This window comes from Gymnodraco acuticeps, unplaced genomic scaffold (assembly GCF_902827175.1).
Source record: "Gymnodraco acuticeps unplaced genomic scaffold, fGymAcu1.1, whole genome shotgun sequence".
NCBI lineage: Eukaryota > Metazoa > Chordata > Actinopteri > Perciformes > Bathydraconidae > Gymnodraco > Gymnodraco acuticeps.
The window spans coordinates 1,053,035-1,075,644 of NW_022992357.1; the positions used below are offsets into that span (position 1 = coordinate 1,053,035).

At 41.7% G+C, this 22,610-nt stretch overlaps 1 protein-coding gene across 1 annotated transcript in view; it reads left to right on the forward strand.

Annotated features, from left to right (window-relative positions):
• Positions 1 to 16,825, forward strand: part of micu1 (mitochondrial calcium uptake 1) — a 51,306-nt gene extending 34,481 nt beyond the window's left edge. The window contains exons 7-14 of the mRNA XM_034209668.1: positions 1,093 to 1,098; positions 1,854 to 1,971; positions 3,737 to 3,819; positions 4,697 to 4,897; positions 7,083 to 7,220; positions 8,532 to 8,640; positions 12,762 to 12,851; positions 15,977 to 16,825. Coding sequence (XP_034065559.1) covers positions 1,093 to 1,098; positions 1,854 to 1,971; positions 3,737 to 3,819; positions 4,697 to 4,897; positions 7,083 to 7,220; positions 8,532 to 8,640; positions 12,762 to 12,851; positions 15,977 to 16,137 — 906 coding nt within the window. The 3' untranslated portion in view covers positions 16,138 to 16,825. The remainder of the gene's footprint in view (positions 1 to 1,092; positions 1,099 to 1,853; positions 1,972 to 3,736; positions 3,820 to 4,696; positions 4,898 to 7,082; positions 7,221 to 8,531; positions 8,641 to 12,761; positions 12,852 to 15,976) is intronic.
• The last annotated feature ends 5,785 nt before the right edge of the window (positions 16,826 to 22,610 follow it).

A 22,610-nucleotide genomic window follows, 5' to 3' on the forward strand; every position in this document is an offset into this window, starting at 1 on the left:
ATTTTGCCAATTCTGCGGGGGTGTATTTTGTCCTTGAGTCAGGATGCCGAGAGAGAAGTTTTTTTTAATTATTACGCCTAATGTGCTTTGTTCCTCTGTTCTGATCATTATAATGATTCCCAGTGTGTTTATACATCTTGTGTGTCCTTGCGTGAGTATTTGTGAGCCCATTAAAGTACACACTTCTGCTATTGTGTCTTTTTTTGTGGGCAGGCATTACGGTTCCAACTCACCTTAGGGCTCTCTCGGGTTGTCATTGTTCCAAACTCAGAGACCAATACCAACCTCTTTTACTCACTTTTTTTGTTCTTCTTTCTATATGTACACACTTGTCCCTCTTTAGTGTTCTCTCACACTTACACACATGCAAACACCTGAATGCTTATTGCACCAAGAAGGAAAATGTTGCCTTGAGTTATCTCTCTGTGTCTGTCTTTGTCTCTAAACCAGTAGCACTGTTTAAAAAATAACGTTTTTTTTCTTTATGTCACCTCCCCCTTATCTCTCCCACTCCCTGCTCCCCTTACACTCTAAATGTATATGCCATCAATAATTCATGTTACAGTAGAAACCACTATTTGCAATATTTGCATCACTGACATGTAAAAGATGACACGGATTGGGGACATATCATGAGGATGGAGTGGGTTAATGGGGAAATAATGAAGTTGTTATGCTATGAATGAGGATGCCACTCAAATATTAGTATTCAGATATGGTTTTTTTTCAGTTAATAAAAGCCTATATTTTAAAAGCAAATATATGGGACTTGATTTGCCATGTGCACTCAGCAGACAGCTCCCAGACAATAAATGCTTGTTATAACAGCCTTGTTAGTAAAGCTGCATCAATCTTATAGACCGCAGAGACAAGCCTTGACGTATTTGAATCCTTAATTTGAGTGGTATCCCACCATTATGTTGTTTTGGGCGAGATGCTTTCTGTGTGTGTGTCTGTGTGCAACTATAAGAATGCTTGTCTCTGTCGTTGAAGGCCCTGCTAAAGACAGCAGAGGCCACGCCGTTCTCTAACAGTTGTTTCTCCTCCTCCTCCTCCTCCTCCTTCCTCCTCCTCTGAATGGACCTCTTACAGACGGAGGTAACTCCACATGGGTTCAGCGCGGCCCAGCCCCCCCCTCCCCGTCCCCAGGCATGCTCTGTACGTCTGTCCACTCTGTTTGATGGAGCGTCCTGCGGGCGCTGTCTTTCCTAGTCTCTTTCACTGAGCGTGTGGTGTGCATGTGGTTAAGTCAATCTTTCATGCAATGCTGTGAATATACACATGCTAACAGAAAAACGTCAATTTATGTCCGTTTGTTTATATATATCTGTGTGTGAAAGAGAGAGCTAAAGTCACTTTGTTTTTAATGATTAATACATTTGGGTTGTGTTTCACGTGTGGTTAATCAATAGTGTGTGTTTGTGCTACAGTCTCTCGTGTTTTCTTCTCTTTATGTCAATTTCACTCTGTGAGTACGGCCTCTGGTGGATATCGTGTTTTGTACTCGAACTGACCACCGACTAATTGCTTGTTACTACCACCCTCACTTGCCTGTACGGCTACATGTGTATGCAGCATTTGCATGACTGTTATCGTGATAAACCGTCTAAGCATAATCACCCTTATGCAACAGGAGTATTTTTGTGTGTGTAAGTACAGTATGTGTGTCTGTTTCTGTGTTTAGAGCATAGCCAGTCTCTGATTGAGCTTCCTTGTCAGACACACAGACACTTGCTTGCACACACACAAAGCAACACCTGGGACAGCTGCAAAAGCTGTAAGGCTTGTGCTGAATCATGCCAAATGTTTTAATATAACTTCTTCCTCTTTTTGCGGTGGACCCAAATGAGCAGAAGATCGCCCAGGAGAGGGAGAGTTTGCAGACGAGGAACAGCATATTTTTCTCATTGGGAGAATGTGGCCTTATCTCCTTCTCTGACTACATCTTCCTCACACCGTGCTGTCCAGTAAGTACATCGTTGAACTGACTTGCAACAAATACAATGTTTCTTATATGACAAGTCAATTTAAAACCACACATTTCAAATCCTACACACTGATCACAAATCAAATTAAAGGAGGAGGTAAGACAGAAATTGATAGCCAGAGAAATGATCCAATAGGATATTATTAGACAGTTCACTAGGATTTCCAGTTCTGTCAAAGTTAATAATGTTTGTCTACCGAGCAAGCCTCCCTGGAGACGTTTCACAGAATTTGTTTATTTTAGCTTGATCTAGCATTGGTGGTTAATACACAGGGTGAATTTAGAATGAAAAACTCCCTTATTAAATGTGTCAAGAGTTCATGATAATGAAATTGAAGTTCTGACTCAATTGTCGCCGATGCCTCCTAAACTCACATCCCCAGCTTAGCTCGACCATTTATTATAATCCGTTCATATGGAGAAAGTCCTGGGGGATGTTTTCAAGGGCAAGTCATCGTTAAGCAGATAGGGCAGCATGCCTTATGTTGGTATAAATCCATTTATTACGGCCACAAAAATAGTACAAAGTAGGATATATTTTGCCTTGCCATGCCTTATATAAATGTGTACTTTAGTTATACATTGTGCATCCTTTTAAGATAAGGCTTGATCTTTAATCTTTAATGTTTCCCTTAAAGGAAGTTGGGTTGTTAAATATAGAAATTGTTTATTGTAGTACACAAATTAATTTGATAAATAGAGGGAGATCATCAGATGAACAGTGTAGGTTTTATAGCCACGGTTCACCATACCACCGTCACTGTCCAAAAACGGTGTGTTACGAAGAAACTGTAGATACTAGCAGCAATGGGTGAGACCTTTTATAGAAAGAGTTAATGAAGTAAACAAAATGAATGGTGTGAAAATGTTCCAAATAAATGGCATGAATGGTTCGATACAATACCTACGCAGCCTCCATGTTTTTATTGCCTCCATAAGTTTAGGCAAAACTCGAGCGCTATTCTTTTCCTGTGTGTGCCGTACACTTTTTTTCTTTATTAACACAAATTATCGGACCCAGAGGGAAACTAGGCTTATAGGGAATACATCCTAATGCTGGTGGTGTTATTATTCCACAGCCATTATATTGTGCACCCAACATTTACTTTAAAATGCTACGTTAAAGCATTAAATGTGTCTATTGCCACTTAATATATAATATGTAAATGTATGGCCAATATATCTACTATGCAAAGTGTGCATTGCATATACAATAGGTATTCTACAGAAGGCCATATGTTGCTTATGTAAGAACCCAGATTGTATCGTAAAGAAAGAAAATGGCCATATGTTGACATTTATTACAGGCACTAAAAGACAGATTGTGGCTAAAACTCTTAGTGGAGGAACCGATTGTTCAGCCGTTTCCATTTTTGCCTTCTCAGTCATTATCAGACTGAACTGAGCCTTGTTATCCCGCTGTACCAAAACAAATTTCACGGTCTCTGGTTGCGTGATCATTAAAGGGATGTGAGCGTTAGTAGCAGAAGTACAGTTAACGCCATTTTCAAGGGGTACACTTAACACATTGGAAGAAACAGTGTACCAAATTGAAATTCAAACATCATTAATGCAAATGTTGTGTTACAGATAAGCTCGTACATACAGCCCAGGGTCTGAGAAGTCATTATTGTGCAGTCCGATTTCATGTTGCACCACTGTGGGGTGAAGATGACAGCTGGGTTGATCCGGTGTGACGTGTCCTTTCCATAATGTGCAGTATTGATTTCAGAATGTGCTTTTGTGTAGCTCCCCAGAGGAACTTTGAGATTGCATTCAAGATGTTTGATCTGAACGGGGATGGAGAGGTGGATCTGGAGGAGTTTGAACAGGTAAGAATGACGGGCAGCAGCAGACATACAGCATCCACACACAAAATCAACATAATGAAGGAGACACAAGGTTAAAACAACCAGCACTTGGACTTTGCTGCACCCACAGAACGACTGATTGCATTACAGTAACCGGTAACACACACTGACGGCACTAAAGCTAGGTAGATGTGCAGCACTCTGACATTTACTTTAAGGGAAAAAGATAAGTGCTGTGCGGCGCACTCTGCGGTGTATCATTATCTCTACCACTGAAGCTGATGGGGTTTATGATGTTCAGTGTTATTCAGATAGAGGTTTTTTTAGGTTAAACCTCACAATGTAAGACAATAATTGAAAGTCCTTTTTGTATATAACTGAAGTACCCACGTAAAAAGCTCTGTATTTTAAATGAAGTAAATCTCACACACAGTTTTGTTGTTGTTTACAGCAATAGGAAAACTGCCCACGATTGTCCTATTACATCATTTTATAAATGGTTTGAATAAGACTGTAGCGACTTCGGGAAACAAACAAAAGTTGCTGAGGTCGGGCCTGGAGCGCTAACAAATGATTTGCTGAGATCAAAACATGTGTGAAAAATATGTAATTTAATGAAAAAAGAGATGATAAACAAAAAAATATATATACTTCGTCCATCTCTCTTCTACACATACCTCACACAGGTGAACATGTGATTATATTTACCATGAGTGCTGAGCCAACAAACCCACACAAAATAATAGATAACTATACAACACCAATTCAATTTACAACAGAAATAACTACCTTTCTGTCCTTGTATGCATTTCAACCCCTCTAGAAAGTCACAAGTACAACTGAAACCTAGTCTTCACTGTAATCCTGGTTAACATGATGGGACCTCTTCCATCCTTAGGTCCAGAGCATCATCCGGTCCCAGACCAGTATGGGCATGCGACACCGCGACCGCTCCACCACAGGAAACACGCTGAAGACGGCCGGCTGCAGCTCTGCTCTCACCACGTACTTCTTTGGAGTAGACCTGAAGGGAAAGCTCACCATCGGCAGCTTCCTGGAGTTTCAGAGGAAACTGCAGCACGACGTGCTCAAACTAGAGGTAAGGAGAGAGGAGAGTGAATGAGTGAGGAAAGATAGTAGTATACTGAGAGATTTCATTAACTGCTTTACAGTACTTTAGTGTAGAGTTGTATTTAATTAATTTAAATGTTATGGCTCTCCTAAATCTCAGCCTCTGCTATTCAGGGTCTACCCATAAAAAGTAACAACATACTCAGAGGAAATATTTCTGAAATTGGTGCATCGAGTCCCTCTGTACATATTCAAATAAAGCAAAACATGTGGGGGAGAGACAGGGAGGTTATTGATGTAAATGTTATGCATATAATACAACAACAACAACAAATCCCAGAGGATGACAGAGCTCTGTGTGTTGTCTGGTCAGTGTCACCCTCTCAAACTGTGATGGTTCAGTATAAACAATCTACCCCCGTCCTGCCTCTACAGTAACAGCAACCCATCAGTGTTGTTGAGCATATGGTTTTTCTAATCTCTTTTAATTAGCATGGGTAGTTCCTATGATACACTGAACCATAAATGGGTGCCATCATCTGACGCTCTAACAATAGGCCAGGAGTCTAAAGAGCATCTGCCAGAAGGAAGTGCTATCTGTCAGTTCGTAATGACGGCACGATGCTCAGAGAGGAAAATCATAACACCAGAGATAAAGTTGAATCAACATGGGTAATCCAATTCCTCTCTTACTCTGACACGCTGCCTTCACCCCCTCTCTGTCTCTATTTGCTGAGCCTGCAGCTCACACTAGGCCATATTTCACAAGCTATAGCGTTTTTTTTTGTTGCAGGGTTTTCAATTTCTCTTATTCTTATGAAATCCCTTGTTTAAAGCCTGATCTCGTGTCAGTCAGAGTAAAATGAATACAGTTATCAAACGCAGGGAAACACAATCACTGTCTTATCAGGCTTGTATGCATAAAAACAGGAATGTCAGAATAACTAGAGCTAATGTCCTTAAAGGGCAGCTTTGCTATTTTTCAACCTGACCATTCATTTACCATGTTTTTAGGTTCACAGTGACAAGCATTTTTTAAATAGGTCCAGTATTGAGGGGAAAAGAGATGGAGATCAGATTATTGTTTAAGTGTCAGACAACATTATGGCGTCAATGACGTAGAAATAAATCGTTTTACTTAACCTTTCCCTTGGTCCAGTCTGTTACTATTTCTCAGAGAAGTCTGTGTTCTGAAATCTTGCGTTACATTTACATTTTCATAATTGGTTTAAGATTCAACCATCACATTTGAGATATCATGAGGTTATGATTTCTGTACTCCAATACAACAAACTATGACAACATCTGCATTCAGGTTTCCACTGATCTACTGGCAACAGGTTAGATGACACAATAACAGACTAACTGGATCAAGCGTTAAGGAATGTAAAACATTATTTTTTTCTGGAGGGTCCTTTCTATAATGTGGTCGGACACATGTTATAACAATCTGAGCGGCAAAAAGAAAAAAGTGGCAAAAACAAGCACTTTTAGTTGACATACATCAAAGGTGCGGAAGTGCCTAATATGATTAGATTTCAGCCTGTTAAGCAGCTGCCATGTGATTCAGTCTCCCTCAATACTGGACTGATTTCCAAAATGGTTGTTCCCATTGCTCCCTTAGAAACAAAATACATGGGTTAAATAGGCTCCAGGTTGAAAAAAAACTGAAGTTACTGCTAAAGTGTGTCCTGCCGAGCCGATTTTGGCAGCAGAAGGCAGCTGTTATTAGGGAGAGAAAGAACTGTACGCTACGTGCTCATCACCACATTTAATGGGAGTTAACCTCTGATCGAGGTAGATCCTCTGTGGGAGCTGAAATGGTCAGGTCCCCTCTGAAATCTGCACTCCAGGCTTATTTTTGGCTTAGTTATGAGCAGCCTCTCACAAGTGCGACAAATTAACATTTTAAGAGGTCGGCACGTTCCAGAGAGAAAGGGGGGAGGCAGCTGCGTAGCTGTCGAATAGCCTCAGATATAAATCCACTGTATTGACCTGACAAAGCCGAGACCCACAGCTCCGCTCCACTGGAACTTTGTAAAATAATGCACATGCAGATTTGATGTCACCAACACCAGCTTCAGGCATGATTCAACTAGAAGCCTGACAGCAGTATTTACTGTTTCCCATCTCCCCATCCCCTCCGTCTATTAATTTGTTTGTTCCTCTGCACAGCACTCAGTCTTCATCTGTCTCTCTCTCCCTTTTTTCAGTTCGAGAGGAATGATCCTGTGAATGGCAAAATCAGCGAGAGACAGTTTGGGGGCATGCTGCTGGCATACAGCGGCGTCCAGTCCCGTAAACTCAAGCAGATGCAGAAGGGCTTGAAGAAGATGTTTAAGGATGCACAGGTAGATACATCTGAGTGTACTTATTCACACTTTCGTGGAATCCTGAGAAAAACGATTGGTACTCTGTAAGTAGTTATATATAGTGCTGGGGAGGGTTTTAAGCAATTGGCTAAAGGCTAGGAAGCGTGACAGAGCAGTGTGCCTGAGGGAAGAGGAGATTGTGCGAGGGTGTGAGGGAGACTGGCTGAGAGGTAATACATCACCGGGGGAGGACGGCACATTCTGACGTTATCCACCTGACCGACACTTACTCTTTTCCACTCTTCTACTTTCCACTATCTGTGTGTGGTGACCAAACAGAGCAGCCAGTGCTCAGCAGGAGGACATAATTACTCCATCGCTCCTTGAGCTTCTTAATAACGCCTCCAGGCTTTGTCCTACTCCTCTGCAGCTCTTCTATGAATCAACAACTCCCTATTCAGTTATCTTGTTCTACTCGGTCGACTCATTTAGTTCCTTATAAAACAAGGTTTGTACTTTCCTTCCCCTTGACATTCTTTCATCCAACATTACCACCTTGCTCTAAGCAGGTAAAATGCCTCCACTGGTACCAACAAAACAGGGGGAAATGTAGAAATAATGAAGATGCAGAGGGCTCATATTCTGTTCCCATTGCTTTACATGCTTTTATGCCAGTTCTGCTTCACTGTAATGAGCTCCATCGCTCAATCTACTGAAGTTACGCCCCTACATATCGTATCCCCGGGGGTGCTGCAGCGAAAAAGACATTCCTTTTTTGTATTTTCCCCCAAAAGATAGCTTTGCATCCCTTGGGCTATGATAAGGCACATTTGATGATTAAATGCCGTGTTTAGCAGAGAAAAGAAAAGCGAAACAACCTGCTGTTCCTCCCCGGCAGGAGAAAAGGATGAGGCTCAGAGTTGTCTCTCTGAGGAATTAAACTGCAATAAGCATCTCTTTCTTTCGCCCTTTCACTATTTATCCTGACTTCTTCCATGCCGCTGCCAGTCGCTCTGCATTGGCCTATCCTGTAATGTAAATGAGAATTGTGTTATTTATGGCTGGAGACCAGCTGCTTGCTTTTCTTTGCAAATGGGCTCATCAGCAGAGTGGCAGCTGTGTGACTGTGCGTCTGTTGGTATGTGGGACACATACATGTGTGCTTCTGCCCACATCCCCTTATCACGTCACGCTGCTGAGCTGTTCCCAATATGTCACCGTGCAGCCGCAGCTCTTCTAATGACAGGGTTTGGCTTATCCACAACATAATTGCAGAGCTCTTGTGGCTCATGGAAAACCGCAGTAATGATTTGTTCCTGAGGTTTTTGTGTATTTGTCCTCCTTGTGTAGGGCATCACATTCGAGGAGGTGGAGAATTTCTTTACTTTCCTAAAGAACGTGAACGATGTGGACACGGCGCTGAGTTTCTACCACATGGCCGGAGCCTCCATAGATAAAGGTACTCCCACGTTCTCCTCCTGACATTCTCTCCACCTAATTACTCCCCTTAAGACTCAACTGTTGTCACCGTCATCCCCTCCCTGTCTCTCAGAGCTCTTAACACTCTGCCAGCCAGGTTCTCTTCCCAGATGTCCTTCTCTTGCTCAGCCATCTCTCATCTGTTTCTCCATCTATCCATTTATCTCCCGCCTCTTCCTCCTGGCCTGCAGGAAAACATTCAAATCCGAGAACCACGGACATGCAGACATGACAGATCCAATGAGGGCGTTATACTTTGTCGTTGTCCGTCATTTTAACAAAAAAGGGTCGTTAAAACATCTGTCATAATCTATTATTACCCTTTAGTTGGATTTTCTTTACTTTTTAATGATAGTTTTTTTTTTTTGCCTTTATTTATACAGGTGTAAAATCTCATTGAGACAAAAGGTCTCATTTTCAAGAGAGACCTGTTCAGTGGTAACACTACCACACAAAGTTACAGACAGACAGGACACTAAACACAGAGGCAACAATCAAATAAAACATCGTAAAAAAGTAGTCATTGAAATCCATATACAGTCAGATATAGCAGGTGCAAACACCCTCAGATGACTTCTCCAGCTTTTTTTTTTAAATTAGTTTAAAATCCGTGATGGGTATCAAAGTGGTCAGCTTAAGTTCCTGCTGAAGTGTGTTCCAGGTCGAGGGGGCAGAGTATGATATGGCTTTTTTCCCAAGCACCGTGCGTACTGAGGGGATAGTAAGGCATATCCGATCACATTTGCATAAATACATTTTATATACAAGCTTATAGATGCTTTTAAAGGGCATAGTGAGAAAAGATCAATATTGACACCAAATGGGGGCAACATTTTTATAGGCATTATTCCTACCTAAATAGGCAAATGTGAACAATGCAATCCTAACAAAAGACGGCTTCTCGTGACCGTTTTGATTTTGTTCTGACGACTGTACTGTCAACCCAAAGGCTGATTTAGCACTTGATCCAAAGTCTGAAGTCGGTAAACATTTCTCCAGGGAAGTGATCAGAAGTTCGCAAGAATCTCTGAACGTTGCGTTTCATTCATCGATCCTGAAAGCACTCAGTTCAGAGGGAGGCTATCCTGCTGCTCCTCACTGAGAGGAGAAGAGGAGGCCTGCTGTGAAAAGCCTCAGTGTTCCAGTCCGTTAAAATGATGGGCAGCCTTTAGATTTGTCTAATGACAGATAATATACCATTAACGTGACATATGGACCTCTGATGCAAGACGTTAGTAAAGATTCAGCCCTGGTTGGTTTGGCAACACCTGTGGTTACCGTGGCAACAGTAAGTGCAGTTTAATACTCCAGCAAACAGTCATTGAGCAGCTACTTTGTCAGAAATACAACAGTGGCTGATGTATCTGTTTACAGTGCAGCTAAACAAATGCATGTTGTTTACATAAAGACGTAGGTTAATACGCTGGCTCTTTCCATCGGCAGAAATCTGATTTAATTCTTCACACAGAGCAGAAGCTGTTTGCCACACTAAAATGTTGGTTACCTTCCTCACTGTGGAGGCTTCTTGTTCTTCCATTACTCCTTCTGCTGTCAAACAATGCAGGAAAAGATTGTTGTCTTGTTTTGAAGAAGTATTTTTGATAAGAAAATCCCGCTAAGATCCAATCGCTAAGACAATACCTTCTGGCTCCCTCACAACGAAGCTAAATGTTGTTTAGCTAGTTGAGATGTGAAGCAGCTGCAGTTGAATGTTTGGTTTGTATTAGCATTCACTTAACACAGCCTTCACACTGTGTAATGACACCATTAGGCTGTTATCATTGAGGCCCAACTTGTGAGTGCAGGGAATTTAAATAGACGTGGTAATACAAAAACAATGAGGTCTTTTCGGATGTAAATGGTTGTACAGCTATTATGGGGAAAAAAAGCTGTGTGATTTCATTAAAAAGTCTTGAGGAATATAAATTAGATGATTGACCCTGAATTCTAACTCCTGAATAATGTGTCCCTGATGATTATTCAAAAAGACCAATTACTAAGTGTCAACGTGTTCTTTCTTTTATCTTCTTCAACACATTTCTGAATTAAACTATTATATATCCTATCAATGAAAGTCTAAAGTGAGAGCGTCACAGAGAGCAAGGACCTGCAGCTTTTATAAAAGGGCAAATTGTTTGATGATGAGTCAATATTCTCCTCATTCATTGCAGTGATTCAGACTTCGTTGGGCCTCCATATGTTTACTGTCAGCACATCCATTAGTTCTGACTCACTGATGAAACAGCTTCAGCAGTAGAGAGTGCAGGCTCTGCCCCGAGGTGCTTGTTTTCCGGCGTATGGTTTAATCTGCAATAACAGTAACAAGTCATGTGTGTGTCGGTGTGTTTGTGAGTGTGTTGTGGAGCGGTATAGAGAGCATCAGTCTGCAGAGGGTTAGTGGAGAGCTGCCAGGCGTCTGAAAATTATCTCTGCACAGTGAAACTGTCTTCCTCCTCTTCAAGCCTTATAGGGGAAGAGTCTTTTGAAGTGGGGTTGTATGAGGTAAAAGTTGAAAATATGAGGGGAAAATATCCAATGGCCATTTTTTAAAATGATATTACTATTGCAATATGATTCACTATATTGTACAAATGATCATGCCTCCATTGGACAACTTTGTTTTACTTCTGTAACGGCCCGTCCACACAGCGGCGTGCGTTGAAGCTTGCCGGCGGGGGAGGGGGCTAAAACTCGACCAACAACCAATCACATGAATCTCCCGCCCCGGACACACAAGCACGCGGTTTGATTGGCTAGAACTTGTACTGGCATATGATTCGATTGGCTGACGCTTCCGCCGAAGCTTTAAAAGTTGAACATTGCTCAACTTTTGCAGCGAGCAACGCTTTTGAAGCTACACAATGCAGTTCGGCGAAACGTGACGTCACCCCATTCAAAGTGAATGGGCAGAAGCGTTGAAGCTGCAACGCACGCCGCTGTGTGGACGGGCCGTAACATAGTGACATCACTATGTAACACTCACGCTTCTATTGGCTAGCGCTCCAACACATTGTACTTAATAGGCTAAGGGGCGGGACAGCTCGGCCAGCAAACCAATCAGAGCAGACTGGGCTCTGGTTTCAGACAGAGGGTGAAAAGAGGTCCTGCACAAGCAGTATGCGAAAAATAGAAAGAAATCGAAAGAGGTACCAACATGTGAAACTCAATGTGAAGTTTCTGGTCTACCTCTGCCATGAATTTGAATTAGTGTGTGACTTTGGTGAATCCAGACTAAACTTTTCATACACCAGTCACACAATAACTGTCCTCTATGGCAAAGTAAAGAGGTCCAAATAATCTATATATAGCTGACACCTAAACTCATATTGATTTTTAGGTGGAAAATAAATGTGCTGCTGCCTCTTTCCAAAGCAGCACATTGCTCAGCTCCTGTTCTGGTTCTTCTGTTCCTCTAAACTGGATCATGCCAACAGTCATCTACTGTATATGGACTGGATGCAAGTAACTCAAACAACCCCACCTCAAAAGATCTGAATGATCCCTTCAAGGAGCTCCTGTACTTTACATCCTTTGTTTTTTTGTGTTTCATCTCACTCAAATCTGATAATATCACACCCTTTTAGTACAGCTTCTCACATGTGGATGTGTTATCTGGAACTGCACATTGTTAAAGGTAGAAAAGAAGGCCACTGAATAGATTCTTATCGGAGTGACTCAGCAGTTTTTTTTCTTTCTCCTGCCATTTGCAGGAACATTTTGTCCTGTATTTTTCTTTCATCCCTCTCCTCTTTTCTCATTCTCCTGTTTCTCTTTAGCTTTGCTCCTCTTCTTGTGTCTTTTTAATAAATCATTCTGGGTGAGACTATGGAGGTTTTCATCATTTGTTTTTCTGAAATGACCTCAGAGGCTGTTTCCTTTTCTCTCTCAGCCAGTCTCCTTCTCAGCTAGATGTCCCGATGCTGTCCTCTCCCCCCTTTCTCTCTCTATCAGATAGTCTCTCCGGTGAGTCCTGGCTGCTATCGATCCCAAGCAGTTTGACTCTCACACAATTTCCTCCACATGGGCCCATTTATGAGTTGACTCGCACCTCTATTACTCTCTTCCACAAATGTTGAAGTTCTCTATCCCTCTGTCTCTCAGTTACCATGAAGCAAGTGGCCCGCACCGTGGCCAAGGTGGAGCTGTCGGACCACGTGTGTGACGTGGTGTTCGCTCTGTTCGACTGCGACGGTAAGCACCGACTAACTATGGAGTAGGGCTGAACGATATACCGTGTCATGGCGATAACCGCGGTATGCGCATGCGCGGTATTCACACCGCAGGGAAGTGCGGTTTTATTCATTTTTTTTTTTTTAAATGCTAACGCACTTTAGCACAGAATTCAAAATAAAGATACCCTTATTACTTATCGAAACTGCACATACAATATTTAAGTATAGTATCTAAGCGATCCGATCTCGCAACAGGGGAAGCAAACACAGACATCACAACACGTACCTTTTACGGAGCTTTTACGGGAGATCGTCTCACCGTAGCTGTCAATCTGATCAAAAGACGTGTTCAATGGCATTAAAACGAGAAAGAAAAAACGCGGCTGAATCGGTTGATCCATAGGTTGATAATGTATCTGTAGCTTTGAAGCAATTGTTTATAATCCATAATTCCATTTTTATGTAAAAATCAGATCACAAAAGTTAGCTGCTAATGGTAGCCACCTTGGTGGTATGCAGCTTCCGGTTTTGGCTACGCGTCGTCACTCTCACTCCTTATTTGTTCATGTGTTGGTGTGTGTAGAACTTCCCCTGATATTTGACCATTTTAGACAGATTTAGCACCAAAAAAAACCCTCTTTTGGGGCCATTTGGGTGGATTTTCCATATCTCTGGCCCACCTTGCTGGATTTTGACATGTGACATCTCTTTCTGACCGTCAGAGCCAATGGAATCGAGGGGAAATCACACAGTCCTTATTTGGTAATGTGTGTGTGAGAGACTTCCGCATAGCCAAGACCGGAAGCAGCAGCCACTCTGGTGTCTACCATTAGCAGCTAACTTTTGCTCTGCGATATTTACATAAAAATGGAATTATGGATTATAAATTAAATCATTTTTTTATACAGAGACGTTAAAAACCTATGGATTAACCGATTCAGCCGCGTTTTTTCTTTCTCGTTTTATTGCCATTGAACACGTCTTTTGATCAGATTGACAGCTACGGTGAGACATCTCCCCTCGAAGCTACGTAAAGGTACGTGTTGTGATGTCTGTGTTTGCTTCCCCTGTCCGAGTTTAGATCACTCAGTGATGATATTATATACCTAAATAATCTGTGGAACCTCAGCTTTAATCGGATATCTTGTAAGTGCAGCTACGATAAGTAATAATCAGGGTACTTTTATCTTGAGTTCTGTGCCAAAGTGCGTTAGCATTTTTCGCTCAGGGGTCATTTAGATGCGTCTTATGAGACTTGTGTTTTTGTTTTGGTATAAAATGGTTTGTATCGTCAGTTAGCTGAGATTATTTCCGTTAATCTGATATAACACATTAATAGGTTCTTAAATATTACGATCCCCTGAGACACTGTCGTGAAAAAAAAAGTAAAGTACCCGCCGGGACTTTGGGGTTTAACAGGTTAAAAAAACCGCAATATATACCGCAGGGGGGGGGGAAACCGCGATGTCAGTTTTTTTCAATACCGTGCAGCCCTACTAAGGAGGGCAAATAACATTTTAAAGGTCCCCTATTATACTGTTTTTCATCAATGAAGTGTTTGGCTCCAAATACCAAACAGGTCGTGCATTGTAGCATCCCATAATCTCCTCTGTTTCAAAAGTGCTGATTCTCTGTCTGTTACTTTAGATCAGGGGTGGGGAACCTCCGGCCCCCGGGCCGTATACGGCCCGCGAGACCATTTGGTACGGCCCTCGAGGTAATTTATAAACACACGCAAAAAATAAAAATGTGTAAGAAATCTAGACCGCAAAAAAATTAAACAAGCGAGTGCCTGTTTTTCCTGGCCAAGGTCAGGGTCCTTGAACACAACACGAGCCTAACGTGTCATCACGTGGTATATGTCTCGTCTGACAGGGGTGCAAATCTGACGGAGAGCACCAGGCCGGGACTTCACAAATTGCAGTACCCATAAGGAGCCGTACATATGCCGCAGTTTTTGCGTGGCTGTGTCTTTAGTTGTAAGCCCAGTGGCGATCTGTTCATCTGTCATACTGATCATACAGTCAATAACTTTGTTGTTATTAGCATCTGGTTAGCTAGCTATGCTAACGAATATAAGAAGCTTTTTCTACTACCAGTGAGGTAAAGGCACATCTTTATATGATCATTATAGTTATAAAAAAAATAAGAAAATAAAGTAAACAGGTATAAAATACTATATGACAGTAACAAAAAGTTGTTATTAATAAACAAGAATACAGTTTGAAAGGGGAGTGATTTGTAAAATATCCATAAAGAAAAATAAATCTGCTTACAGTTCTGTTTCATATGGGTGTTGAGAGATGTATCCATAGATCTCTTAATGTTGCTCTCAAAGTGCACCAGATTGATGCTTTTAACTTCAACATTTAAAAAAAAATCTTCCCGGGGAAGCATGCCCCCGGACCCCCCTAGAGGAGGTTAGGTCCCCCCCAACTGAAATCATGTGCACATGGATAGGAAACTAAATACATTTGCACACATCTTGTGTGTCTATGCGCGAGTCATGGTAAGATATCTGGATTAAGAGGTTGCTTTTTCTTTGCACAGCATGAAAGAAAGGCCAAATGAATGAATTTTAGCATTTTTAAGCAGAGGTCAATAATACGGCCCTCGGAGGATGTTGAAAAAATTGAAATGGCCCTTTAGAGGAAAAAGGTTCCCCACCCCTGCTTTAGATGAAAATAAGGAGCCACTCCCCACGCCCCTCTGTGAGATATTTGGTTGAAAAGAACACAATCTCTAGGAGGAGATTCAGGTGATAAGATGGGGGGGGGGGGGTCACCTTGGTTGGTTATTGGCTAATGGCTACACAAGCCAAAAAATCGTTATGACATCATAAAGTGGCCAAAATCTGATCGGCTCATTTTCAGACAGGTTTTTATAGAAATGGATCAGGACAAAAAGGGAGTGAATATTTTTCCTGAAACTTTCAGAATCTCTTTACAAAGAGGGGACACATGTTTATGTATAAAAGACATGACAAAGTGGATTTTGCATAATAGGTGACCTTTAACTGACAGGAGGCAATCATTAACAAATGGAAGTGTTCTTCTCCTCCTCTTATGTACTCTTCGTCTATTATTTCATCATCTGTCCTCTGTCATACCCTCTCCCTCCCGCCTCCTTGTCTGTCTCCCTCAGGGAACGGAGAGCTGAGTAATAGGGAGTTCATCGCCATTATGAAGCAGCGGCTAATGCGTGGGCTGGAGAAACCCAAGGACATGGGCTTCACCCGGCTGGTGCGTGCCATGTGGAAGTGTGCCCAAGACACCGCCTGGGACTTTGCCGTACCAAAGTCATAAAGAGACAGAGGGCTAAGTGTGCGCAGGAGATGGACGGTGTGTGAATAAAGCAACAACACCAGTAGCACCAACAGGTCTCCACGATATAAACACATTAATGCAATGAACTCATTAGGACGGGTAAACCACCGTAAACGCATGTCGCTGTAGTTCAAAATATCAATAAGGTGACTGAAGCATGCTGACTCAGCGCACCGTTTCCTGAAAACGCTTCTCTAGCATGCCTGTCCAAGGCATCATGGGTATGTTTTAAATAAAATATACAAGGTTTGTACGTTTATTTTTGCCATATTCTATTTAGAGGAATGTAGTGTCAGCAGGTAACTGTTGAGTCAAATGCTAAAAACAGCACTTTTATATCTGCATTCAACACGTTTTACTGAAGAAACAGACAGGAAGTGGAATTAAACTTCAGCTGTATAAATGCAGCAGTATGTCCATTCTATACCAAAAACAGACCCTTAGTTATTTCTTTGCTGGGGCAGAGGTTAGTGATCTTGTTAGCATCTCTTCATTCAGCCTGCTAGCTCCAGCTGCATCTTCATTCTGTCTTCATTCAATAATGCTCATCCTGCTCTACAATGTACTGTTCAAAGTGTGTATTTTTAATTATTATTTCCCACTGAAACACTTTATATGAGATGGATGTTAAAAGAAATGCTATATTAAAGATGTTTTTAATAATGAAGAAGTGATTAAGCTTTATTTATGAGTGTTCTGCTTAAGTTGGATCGTTGTCATGCCATGTTCTCATTTCACACTTCGACTTGGAGAAAAGAGCACCATAGATTATTAGCGTGAATAATCTATGGGGCACAAAGGAAGTCATGTGTAATGAAATTAAGTGTAACGTTTTGAGGCACATTTTGTATGGCTGATTGTATGCAGTGGCTTTGAGTGTGTGCCAGAGGGAGAAAAATATGCTAATGTGTGTGCAACAGTGGTCAGCAGTTTTGTCTAATTGAAATGGACAGGATGGGTAGTCCTCTGCCTCTGATGCCCATTAAAGGATTGTCCTGCAGCCGCTCAGCACACACACACACACACACACACACACACACTGCTGCAGAGGCCTGAGAGGAGCTGTTGGCTCCTGCACACTGCGATTGACACACAGAAGTGCTACTAGGAATGATTGCAAGGCAGGAGATTTGATTGAGTTTCCTATCATCAGCACTCCTCAGCCGTGCTCTTTTCTGAGCATAAGTCTGGTGATGGATCATTAAAAGATTTTTAACAGAACAGTCTCACTGTCAACTTTTCAACAGTCACCTTTAAACCTTTAAACTTTAGTCCCGCAGTGGCTCAGTCAGTAGGGGCTTGGACTGGGAGCTGTAGGATCGCCGGTTCAAAGTTATTTTATCATTTAAATATTTAATTGTTCTCTCTTAGTAAGATCCCATTTTCAATAAAATGGTGGTCTTACCTTGACTTCAAGATGAAGTCCATGCTATCCTTCTGGACAAAAATCTCTATTACTTTTTTGTAAAAGTCCTCCTTATCTTCTTGTAGTTTCAAAAGTCTATCATAAATCTAATCGATAGATTTATGATTCGAAAATTATAAAAGTAGGGTAGACATGTGGATATTATCCGGCTGAACAAAACGTGCATTTATCTAACAGGTACGTTTCCCACAGATCTTATTTCGAGCTATTTTCTAAAATCCTATGGAGAAATCTCATTGCTTTTTGTTGAGGGAAACAATGCGCAGCTTACTTCCGGGTTTTAGGACGCGTCACTGCAGCTCTCTCGTCTCCTCTTCACACACACTACACTTTTCGCGGCACACGTACTTACAGCCAATCAGCTCTGAATTATGTGAGATGACGTATGGTGGGGATGGGAGGCAGCTCTGTCATTATTTTTTTGCCACACACATTACATTGAAAAATACTCTGAGCATGCGCAGTGTAGTTTTTACAGTCACCATTGACTTAGACAGTGAGGGAGGGGCATGATCGGGTTTTGTCCCACATGGCTCAAAACGTCTCAATAGGCACACACTGTAGACACTAATTACACTGAACAAAAATATAAACGCAACACTTTTGTTTTTGCTCCCATTTTTCATGAGATGAACTCAAAGATCTAAAACATTTTCTATATACACAAAATAACCATTTCTCTCAAATATTGTTCACAAATCTGAAAAGATCTGTGATAGTGAGCACTTCTCCTTTGCCGAGATAATCCATCCCACCTCACAGGTGTGGCATATCAAGATGCTGATTAGACAGCATGATTATTGCACAGGTGTGCCTTAGGCTGGCCACAATAAAAGGCCACTCTGAAACGTGCAGTTTTGCTTTATTGGGGGGGTCCGAAAACCAGTCAGTATCTGGTGTGAGGGGTAGGGTTAGGGTTAGGGTAATGTTGTGAATCGAGTGGCCTGTGTTCGTCGTCCATAACATACGCCTGCCCATACCATAACCCCACCACCACCATGGGCCACTCGATTCGCAACATTACCCTAACCCTAACCCTGCCCCTCACACCAGATACTGACTGGTTTTCGGACCCCCCCAATAAAGCAAAACTGCACGTTTCAGAGTGGCATTTTATTGTGGCCAGCCTAAGGCACACCTGTGCAATAATCATGCTGTCTAGTAATCAGCATCTTGATATGCCACACCTGTGAGGTGGGATGGATTATCTCGGCAAAGGAGAAGTGCTCACTATCACAGATTTTTTCAGATTTGTGAACAATATTTGAGAGAAATGGTTATTTTGTGTTTATAGAAAATGTTTTAGATCTTTGAGTTCATCTCATGAAAAATGGGAGCAAAAACAAAAGTGTTGCGTTTATATTTTTGTTCAGTGTAGAAGAACACAGACTAAAACAGCAATATACAGACGAATCAGATGATTAAACATGATCTTAAAATATATTTTATATATATTTATTTTTGTAATCATTATTTGTAATACTTGCTGCTGACACTAGGTGGGGCTATGCCCCTCATGACCAGTCGCCACTGAGTGTCTTCAATATCTTAAAATAACCCGTAATGAAGCAGATAATCCTTTGCTCTTCAGACAAACTCAAAACCTATGGTAACCCTATGGGCTCAGAACAGTCTCATAATACACACATGCACACAGAAGGATTCACACTTGTATTTCATGATCTGCAAAAGGATTCACACTTGTATTTCCGGATCCACACTTGTGTTTTTCAATGCACACACAAATGTGTTCCGTTTCATGCATGTAAATAAAATCCAAATACATTAAAAAGTTGTACATGTGTATTTTTGATCCTCACATATTTGTCTTCCGTTTAAAACCTCTGAACCTGCAAACACAAACCGCTTTCTGTGCATGGATCGCTGTGCATTCGTGTGTGGGTTTTTTGAGACTCCCCTGACGGTCAGCCGATTCGTACTTGTATTTTTTTCTATCTATAGCCATCAGATGTCTCCTCAATTCTAAGCCAATCACATGAGCGCGCCCCCACGAGGGTAGATTTCTTGCGTTCATGACGTAGCGCTTCATATACGCATTTTGCGCAGTCCGGACTCTCCGGAGCTGACAGGTCCATGGAGCCTGCCTGCAGCAAGCCCCCAGGAAGTGCGCCGGAGTCTGATGAGAATATTCATTGTGGCCAAACGGCGGTACTACACTTCCTTTAGGTTGCTGGGCCCAGAAACACTTTTTCCCATTGACTTACATGGGGAAAGAGTGGTCTGTAACTCGTTGGAAAAAATTGTTTAGACTAAATAAACAACCCAGTATGAACACTTGTATAGCCCTTATTAAAAACATTCGTTCCTCAAGTTGTAAAAATGTGCTAATAACGTTATTCTGAGAGTTATTTCCCTCTGCATTATGAACGCGCATCTAACCCACGGGACCGCCCCGCCCGGCACGTTCAAGTTACGTGTTCAGCACTACTACATGCGTTTATCTTTACCCATGGATGCACAATAAGAACGGACCCATATCGCCTTACTGCCATCCCACAGAGCTGTAATAATGGATATATTGCACATGTTTGCTGTAATTCATCATTTGTAAAATATTATACTACATGGGCTGTATGATAAATCTTGTAGCCTACCGTAAATGTTGTATTAAATAAAGTTAATATTACCGACGTTAGATTAACGTCCCTGTATCTTATTATTGCACTAAGAAGCTTATTGCACTGTGTATATATATATATATATATATATACGGTGTAATAACTCTTGTTACAGCGTAACGATTGATGTGTACATTAGCATAATTACTAGCTAGCCGCTAGCTGCTAACTGCCGCCTCGTTAATATCAAATCCATCATAATAACAATCCATTACCATGCTGTCATGAACGCACGCGGTGCTGTTACGTGTACGCAAATTGACGTGCTTGATGTGAACGAGCATTTTGGTTAAAGTTGCGCATGCGCTATGAGCGCACATACGGGTACTTCTCAGGCATGCCGGGTAATCTGTGATGTTTCACTCTCTCAAAAGTTGGGCCATTTTATCATCATGCGCTAATGAGCAACTCTCATAGGAATGAATGAGGCCCCGCCTCCCACGCTGTATCCAGTTATTATTATACATCCATGGCCTGCAGGCGCTAATGTCAGGACACCTCCACTCAGTACATTGCCACTTTCCGAACAGGAAATGCACGCAAATACAATCTTTTATATTATTAAGGTACAGCAGCGCCACTTTCCGAACCATTGATGAATGCTTGTGTACACAAAACCGGCAGGCAAAACCGTTTTAAATGTGTGTTTCCTGTGTGGCGAATACAGCTTTATTTATGTCTGTATGAAGTTGTGAGTGTGGAGGGAGCAGCTACAGGTTAGCTTAGCCTAATCGATCAGTGCACTACGAAGCCAGTGCTAGACAGTGAACTGTCTACGGGGGGAGCCCCGCCGGTCATTATCGGCCGATATTCACTAATTTGATCGGTGCTCTCTATAAAGGCCGATCAGGAGAGCTGGATCTGATCGATATGGACATAAACGCGAGTGAAGTATAACCGGACGCGAGAGAAAGATCAGATCAGCTGCTGAGTCTGACGGAGACACGCAGCCGCAGCTCTGCATGATCACCTGAAGCTCCGCCCTCTGTTTAGCGAGCTGACCGGACTGCGCAAAATGCGTATAGTGTCATGAACGCAAGAAATCTACCCTCGTGGGGGCGCGCTCATGTGATTGGCTTAGAATTGAGGAGACATCTGATGGCTATAGATAGAAAAAAATACAAGTACGAATCGGCTGACCGTCAGGGGAGTCTCAAAAAACCCACACACTAATGCACAGCGATCCGTGCACAGAAAGCGGGTTGTGTTTGCAGGTGCAGCGGTTTTAAACGGAAAACAAATATGTGAGGATCAAAAATACATATGTAAAACTTTTTTCTGTATTTGGATTTTATTTATTATTATTTTATTATTTAATCCTTCTGTGTGCATGTGTGTATTATGAGACTGTTCTGAGCCCATATAACTCATGTTTAATAGTTCCATCAGTCATGTTTATGTTAGATAAAAACATTTTTAACAAATCTGTAGTGTTAGAAAAGTGTGAATAATGCCTTCTGTTTGTTATATTCAAACAGTAAAAAACCTCAAGAAAATCTGGTTAATATAAAATGAAGCAGCTGGACCCAGTGCTTGTACCGTGACTATACAAAATATTGATAAATGTCCTCAATTAAAGATCGTTCATATTATTCCAGCACTGACTGGTTTCTTCAGCTTTAAACCCCTAAAGGCTCCTGTATCTTGTAGTGTAAATCCCATCATGCTGCAAGCAACATGGCCTCTAACTGCTTGCAGTCTGCCATCAACAGTTCTGCACTCAAGAGTTGCCCAGTAACAGCTGTACAGTAGCCGCAGCACCATCCCCACCCCCTCTCAACAGCTTAGCAGTGTACACCCCGAGCACACACGCTGTTAAGTTTCCCTGCTTGGTGAGCAGAGGGGGCTATATTTGGAGTGACTGCAGACCTCCCTCCTTAGTCAACAGCACTTCATGTGTTGGTACTGAAGTGTACACAACATTTCCTCAGTGTAGATTAATAAACTGCATGCACAATGCATGTGCTGTTAAGGAATAAGGCTTTTTCTCTTTACGCTGAATGCTGCAAGTGTTTCATAAGGCCATGTCATGGTTTATAACTAAATGCAAAGAAAATATATTTAGTATGATTGCAATGTGAGAACAGTGTAACCAGTCAGCCGAATCTAATCGTTTGTCCTGCTTCTCCATCAAGTTTTTTTAAAAGGATGGCAATATTGGTAATTTATTGTATTAAAACTTGAGTTATATTACAGTATCTTTTGATCTAGCCTAGTGCTAGTAGTATTAATTCAAAGCAAGAAACTGAATTTTCTCTCAAGGCATTGTATGGCTAAAGTTCTTAGTTAATGGACACTTACAGCTGTAAGACTGGTCGGGCATTAAATGGAAGGCTGATGGTCGATCCCCCAAAAATGCTCGAGTCTGTGAGAATATTTATAATTCC